The 7,738-nt window shown below is 34.0% G+C and overlaps 1 protein-coding gene across 1 annotated transcript; it reads left to right on the top strand.

Annotated features, from left to right (window-relative positions):
* The first annotated feature begins 2,368 nt into the window (after positions 1-2,368).
* LOC107855722 (ethylene-responsive transcription factor ERN1) lies at positions 2,369-3,622 on the top strand. The gene has a single exon (XM_016700728.2). The coding sequence runs from the start codon at positions 2,617-2,619 to the stop codon at positions 3,268-3,270; it is 654 nt and encodes a 217-aa protein (XP_016556214.1). The 5' UTR covers positions 2,369-2,616; the 3' UTR covers positions 3,271-3,622.
* The last annotated feature ends 4,116 nt before the right edge of the window (positions 3,623-7,738 follow it).

Here is a 7,738-nt window from a genome sequence, read left to right as displayed (position 1 = left end):
GTAGTAGGGTGATCAGTTAATAAGGGCTAAAGCTTGCTGCTTAAGCCTAATTTGTTTCTTTCTCCAACTCTTTTTGAGCTATATAATCCTTACTTGGTGAATAAAATCGTTCATATTTGCCCAAAAAAAAAAAATATCGATTTTAAAAATTTAAAATCAAGTTAAATCAAACCTAATTATATTTCGGTTATTTTAATTGATTTGATTTGATTCGCGATTCGATTTGATTTTTAACCAAATCGTGAACATCCCTAATGAGCATATGTATTTTATACTTCAGAACTTAAGTTGCTTAATTGTGTTGGAAATGATTGTTTTTTTTTTTTTTAAAAAGAATATAGCAGGAAAAAGAAGCCAAAAATGTCTCTTGGAAAAAAAAAAAAAGATACAAAATCAAGTTAAGTATGAACACCCCCACCCCCACCCCCACCCCCAAAAAAGGAAGCAAAATGTTAGGTAATCGGCGATGAAAGATTACATGCTAGTTCACTAAACCTATAGATTGAAACGTGCCTCCATAAAACCATATATACAAATGATTCATACGTATTGTTAATAGCGAAGTAAAACCATAAATACTTTCTCCGTCCACTTTTACACGCGCCAAGGATATATACAAATGATTCATACTTATTGCTAATAGCAAAGTAAAACCATATAAATACTTTCTCTGGAAATGAGCAACTATTTGTTATCACAAGATAGATTTTCCCCAAATACTTTGGTTAACATACCAGACAATGAACATTTTATTATTTTTTTATAATCACGATATTTGGATCAACTTACCCAATTTGCACACTCCTTAATATATTTTTATGGGTTGTAGTCTCATAAGTAGGTTAGAAGAGGTAGAGTTTATTCAGACCTTACCCTTATCTTCTGTAGAGATATGTTTCAGATAGACCCTCAGCTCAAAGTAATTTGGAAAAGAAAAAAAAGTGAAGAAGTCATGGCAAAATACCTAAGAAAGCATGACAAAATATTTCGAAAGGGAGTAGTAGCTACAATAAAATAATACGATAATAAGAAAAAATAATCAGTATAAAAATCGAAGAATCAAAAACTACAACAGCAATACTACATCTTCTAGTACAGAAAGATAAACAAGATAACGTTCAACTATACACTGATTTTTTAATGAAATTTGTGTCTTCTATAATCTCGTGTAATGTAAGGTCATATCTTTCGTATCTAAAGTTATATATCAGGTTCAATATTAAAATAACCAGATTTCTGCAGCAGTATCTAAACCATAAAATTTGGAAACAAAAAACATGAGAATCACAGATCAACCAAAGACAATTTAAAAAGTACAGTAAGAATTATTTGGTACAATGTATGAAAAATCCACCAAGCACTTTGACGTAAGCATGAGTTAAATACAAATTGATGAGAATCGAAGTATGTTAGTGTAGAAATTGAAATTTTGTGTACTGTACAAAAAGAGTTCAATTTTAGTTAGAGTTCTTGGGGGCTACTTTACCCTAAATTTAGCTTGAATGGCTACTCGACCTAAATCCGCACGGAGAAATTCATATCCAAATCTTCATACATTCGAGAAATATGCTACTGACGGCCCTCGAATTACGGAGAAAATCAAGAGAGAAGAATCAAGGGAGGAACAGATTTGTACCCCCATCGTTTATGAATAAAACTGTTGTTTCTTCGTATTTTTATTTGTGGTTGAAGTTTATTTTCCATGAATTAAATTATATTGGAAACAGCTAATATTTAAATCAGGTTGTTCTAAGAGACTAACAAAGACACACACTATGTGACAACAACAAAATATTAGTTTTTCATCTTTCTGAGAGGAGAGAGAGCTGAAGTCTAATGATCAAAAAGAAACACAGATGGGGTCTATTCATTTTTGGACTTTTGATGAGTTAATTTTGTTTGCTGGCTCTTGGAAGTACTATGCAAAAGGCATTAGTTATGCTAATCCTTTATAATTAAAGTTTATCCTATGATATCACATGACAAATACTATTTGTAGCTTAGCACCTAATGTTTCAAGATTTCAGTTCTATGCATAATACTAAACAACAAACACAATAATATATATCCACTGTAATCTCATAAATGTGGTTTAGAAAGGGTACATATAAATGTGGTTTAGAAAGGGTAAGATGTACGCAGACCGCTACCTCAAAAATAGACACTTCGATTTATACTAGTCTATCAATTTTTTGTATCATAGTTAACGTACAATAACAAGTAGCCTAATAAAGTGATCTGAAAAGTAAAGTAATATATAATGTGTTATTGCCTTTTAAATTGCACAGATGGTGTAAAGTTTACTTTCAGTTTCAAATCTCAATATATATAACTTAAATTCATGTTTCATATGAGTTTAAACTAAGCGATATGATCCTTGAAAAGTCATATAACTTGTGCTACTTTACTTGAAATTGAGATATAATTGTTATTGTATTTTGATAGAATAATGACGCCATTTATAACATGTATTTCTAATCTTTCAACTACTAAAATACCCCAATAAAGACAACCAACACACCATTACATACAAAAAACTACTGTTTACCCATCCTCCTAAGTCCTAATCATAAAAACTAAACCATTTCCAACCTCTTCTCAACTAAGTATTAGAGAATGGAAAGCTCAAAATCTCCATCAGAGTCAAACAACTCATCCAAAAACATCCAAGAAAAGCAAGTGACCAAAACAAAAACAAGAACAAAGCCAAAGCCACGTTCCTCAAATGATGGAAAGAAATTTGTTGGAGTGAGGCAAAGGCCATCAGGCAGATGGGTTGCAGAGATAAAGGAAACTTCACAAAAACTCAGGCTTTGGCTTGGTACTTTTGACAGAGCAGAAGAAGCTGCTTTGGCTTATGATAGTGCTGCACGTCTCCTACGTGGAAGAAATGCAAAAACGAACTTCAAGTACCAAGCTGAAATCTTGAAACCCCATGAAGAGATCAATTGCAGCTTGTTTGAAAAGAATCCAAGATTATATGAACTTCTTAAACATGCCATCATGAGGAAACATGCAGGGAAATGTCAGAATAATGAAAGTTTGGATAAAGAGGAGGCATTAGTTGAAGAAAGTATAGTTTGTGAAGATCAAGATCGAAATAAAGAAGAGATCTCTAGGATTCAACTACAGGGAAGTTCAAAGGTTTATTCTTCAGTGATTGTGGCTCCTTCTTTTAGTGCTTCCATTACTCAAAGTGGAAGAGAAGAAAATCACTCTCAAAGTAATGGTCAATATTTTGATTGCCTTCTGTCGCGCGCATGCAAATGAGTTGGGAGAGTAACAGGACAGCCCGGTGCACTAAGCCCACGTTATGCACGGATTCGAAAAAGAGTTCGATCATAAGAGCCTGTCGTATGTCGTTTTTATTATTTTCACAGTTCAAATCCATGACTTCATGGTCACATGACAGTAACTTTGAAGTTACGCCAAGGCTCAGACTAATAATGGATTAAAGTATTAACCAGTTCCTTTTAATATAACTTATTAGGAAGTGTAGCTTTTCTCATCATATTTGCTTGTTTCTGCTGATACTAGTTTTAATGCATCTTGATACCAAAGTTTTTCTGATGTTTTCTTCTTATGTTTCTGCTTCCAAACAAGTAAGCAATATATTGGGATATTTACAAATTTGCCGGTCAGCCAAAAAATATTTCACTCATCTAAGTAGTTAGTTGTGTGTATACTCCAGTTTAACAAGTGTATAATCACTAGCACAATGATTATGCATTATTTACTGATCAAAATTTATAAGAAATAACTACTCCATAAGGACTATTTTTGTTGTCGACTACCTCAAACTGTTATGCTGCGAAAATTCACAATATATATGCCTAAGATAAAAGCTATCAACAATTGGGCTTGCTTATAACACAACCAATAAAGCATAATCACAATCAGATGTTTTAGGGTCATCTATTTAACAAAATAGTCAGTAAATGTAATATATTTTGTATATTAGTGTATAAATTTTGTATATTTCAATCACATTGGTAAATAAATTTGACTGAATTGTACATGTTGTCAAGTTTCCTAACAAGAACACTTGTCCGGTCTCAGGATAGGTCCATAATTTAACGGGCTAGGATTCAGAACTCACCAAATGGAGCTAGTTTTGCCAGACAGTGGTTTAGATATTTCTAAGGCTTCTTGATCTCGTGGGGCCTAAGCATTTGGACCTTTGGACATAGATGATCTCTAAGGTGTTTTGTTCTATATTTTTCTTCACGAGTATTTCAACTTTTACAAAGAAACTGTTATGAAATAAAATAGCGGAAGAATAAATTGCAAGAAATGTATTATTTTTGTACTCTGTATATTTTTCTTTCCTGCATCAAATATGAAAGACATTCATGCCTTTTATAGGCAAACTTGTGCAGTCATTGTTGAACAAACTTATGCTGTTATTGTTGAAAGTAAAAGAGGCCAGATTTTGTTGACAAAAGATGGAGACATCCACACCATTTTTCTTAACACTCCCCCTTGGATGTCTAACATAAAATAAAAAGAAATTCTAATAATTCATATCTTGTAATATACATTTTATTTTTCAACTGGCTCATTAAAAACCTTATCAAGGAAACCCCAATGGGACAAAACCTTGACTAAGGGAAAAAGAGTGCAGTGTGTATTTATTCCCCTTGATTAAAACATCACTTAACATCTCGAAGACGTCGCATCCCAGTCTTGTATATCATCTTCACAAATGTCGAGGTCGGCAATCCTTTGGTGAATAAGTCTGCTAAATTATCGCTGGAATGGACCTGTCGCACGTCGATATCGCCATTCTTTTGGAGTTCATGTGTGTAGAAAAGTATTGGCGAAATGTGTTTCGTTCTATCTCCTTTTATGAATCCACCCTTTAATTGTGCTATGCATGCTGCATTATCTTCATATAAAACAGTGGGTACTTTGTTGCATTCCAGACCACATTTTTCTCGAATGAAACGTATCATGTATCTCAACCACACATATTCTCGACTTGCTTCAAGAATAGCTATTATCTCCGCATGGTTTGATGAAGTAGCCACAATAAACTACTTTGTAGATCTCCAAGCTATGACAGTACCCCCACATGTGAATACATAGCCTGTTTGAGATCGAGCTTTGTGTGGATCGGATAGATACCCTGCATCAGCATAACCAACAAGATCGGGACTGCAATTTTTAGCATAAAATAAATCCATATCGGTAGTCCCTTTTAGATACCGCAATCTGTGTTTGATTCCATTCCAGTGCCTTCTAGTAGGAGTGAAACTATACCTTGCTAATAAATTAACAGAGAAGGCTATATCAGGCCTCGTAGAGTTAGTAAGATACATTAGTGCACCGATTGCACTAAGATACAGTATTTCAGGAGCAAGAATTTCCTCATTAATGGATCCTTAGTCACATCAAGTGATCAAATAACCATTGGAGCACTTAATGGATGTGCTCCATCCATATAAAATATTTTCAAAACCTTTTCTGTATAGGTAGATTGATGAACAAAGATATCGTTTGTCAAATACTCAATTTGCAAACCAAGACAAAATCTTGTTCTTCCAAGATCTTTCATCTCAAATTTCTTTTTTAAATAATCAATTGCTTTTTGAAGCTCTATTGGGGTTCCAATAAGATTTATATCATCAACATAAACGGTAAGCACAACAAACTCCGATGTTGTTTTCTTTATAAAAGTACATGGGCAAATTTCATTATTTATATAACCTTCTTTAGATAAATACTTACTAAGATGGTTATTACACATGCGTCCGGATTGCTTCAAACCATATAATGATCTCTGCAATTCGATTGAATACATTTCTCGAGGTGCCTCGTGCATTTTGTATCCTTCAGGAATTTTCATGTATATCTCATTATCAGGTGATCCATAAAGATAGGTTGTAACCACATCCATCAAATGTATTTCAAGCCTCTCATGAACAGTGAAACTAATGAGATAACACAATGTTATTCCATCCATAAATGGTGAGTATGTCTCTTCATAATCTAGACCAGGTCTTTGTGAAAATCCTTGTGCAACGAGGCGTGCCTTATATCTTTGTGTTTCATTTTTCTCATTTATTTTACGAACAAATACCCATTTATAGACAACAGGTTTAATACCATTTGGTGTTTGAACAATGGGTCCAAGAACTTCACGCTTGATAAGTGAATTCAACTCAGATTGAATTACTTCTTGCCATTTCGGCCAGTCATTTCTTAGTCGACATTCTGTGAATGATTGAGGTTCGAGATCCTCACTATCTTGCATGATTTTTGTTGTAACATTATATGCAAAGACATAGTCCACCACTATTTTCTATTGATTCAGATTATTTTCACTATCACTTGTATTTATGGACAATTCCTCATTTTCTTGAGGTTCAGGCTCATTAATTCCTTCAGGGGTATCAAAATTGTTCAAGTCTTGAACTTCTATATGAGATTCTGTCGTAGTGTCATCTTAACCGTTTATTTTTCTTTTTCTAGGATTTCGATCCTTAGAACCTAATGGTCTACCACGCTTCAGGCGTGCTTTGGACTCATTAGCCAAGACACTATTAGATGGTCCTACAAGGACCTCAATTCGTATTGGGACATTCACTGCAGGAATGTATGATTTTGTAATTCTTTTTAAATCTGTAAATGCGTCCGGCATTTGATTTACAATTTTCTGCAAATGAATAATCTTTTGTACTTCTTGTTCACAAATAGAAGCACGTGGATCAAGATGAGACAGTGATGGATTTTTCCATAAAATTTCTCTTTTGATCTCATTTTCTTCTTCCCCTAATTTTGGGAAAACAGTTTCATCAAACCGACAGTCTACAAATCGAGCAGTAAACATATCTCCAGTTAATGGTTCTAGGTACCGAATAATAGAAGGTGATTCAAACCCAACATATATTCCTAACCTTCTTTGGAGGCCCATCTTAGTGTGTTGTGGTGGTGCCACAGGCACATACACAGCACATTCAAAAATTTTCGAATGAGATATATTAGGCTCTTGCCCCAAAACCAGTTGTAATGGAGAAAATTTATGATAATTTATCGGTCTGAGACGAACAAGTGTTGCAACATGCAAAATAGCATGACCCCAAACAAAGGTGGGCAACTTAGTTTTCATAAGCAATGGTCTTGCTATCAATTGTAAACGTTTAATTAATGATTCGGCAAGGCCACTTTGAGTGTGAACATGAGCTACATGATGCTCATCTTTTATCCCAATTGATAAACAATAATCATTAAATGCTTGGGATGAAAATACTGAAGCATTATCAAGACGAATAGACTTGATCTGATTATCGAGAAATTATGCCGCAATCTTATTATTTGTGCCAATAATTTTGCAAATGCCAAGTTACGAGATGACAATAGGTACACATGAGACCATCTAGAAGAAGCATCTATTAAGACCATAAAATATCGAAACGCCCCACTAGGTGGGTGAATAAGTCCACAAATATCCCCTTGTATATGTTCTAAGAAAGCGGGGGATTCAATCCCAACTTTTGTTGGTGATGACCTCATAATCAACTTGCCTAGATAACAAACATTACATGAAAATTCACCATTCGAAAGAACCTTCAAGTTCTTTAATGGATGCCCATTTGAATTTTCTATGATTCGTCTCATCATTATTGATCCTGGATGTCCCAGACGATCATGACAAAGTACGAAAGTATTAGAATTAGTAAACTTTTGGTTTACTATAGAATGTGCCTCAATTGTACTAATTTTTATCCAATACAAG

This window comes from Capsicum annuum, chromosome 3, assembly GCF_002878395.1.
Source record: "Capsicum annuum cultivar UCD-10X-F1 chromosome 3, UCD10Xv1.1, whole genome shotgun sequence".
NCBI lineage: Eukaryota > Viridiplantae > Streptophyta > Magnoliopsida > Solanales > Solanaceae > Capsicum > Capsicum annuum.
Note: the sequence above shows the minus strand (reverse complement) of the source record. Positions and strands in the feature narration are given on the sequence as shown.

Bases quoted from the DNA above. Each gene is read 5' to 3' on its own strand.
- LOC107855722 (XM_016700728.2), top strand. From the start codon at position 2,617: ATGGAAAGCTCAAAATCTCCATCAGAGTCAAACAACTCATCCAAAAAC.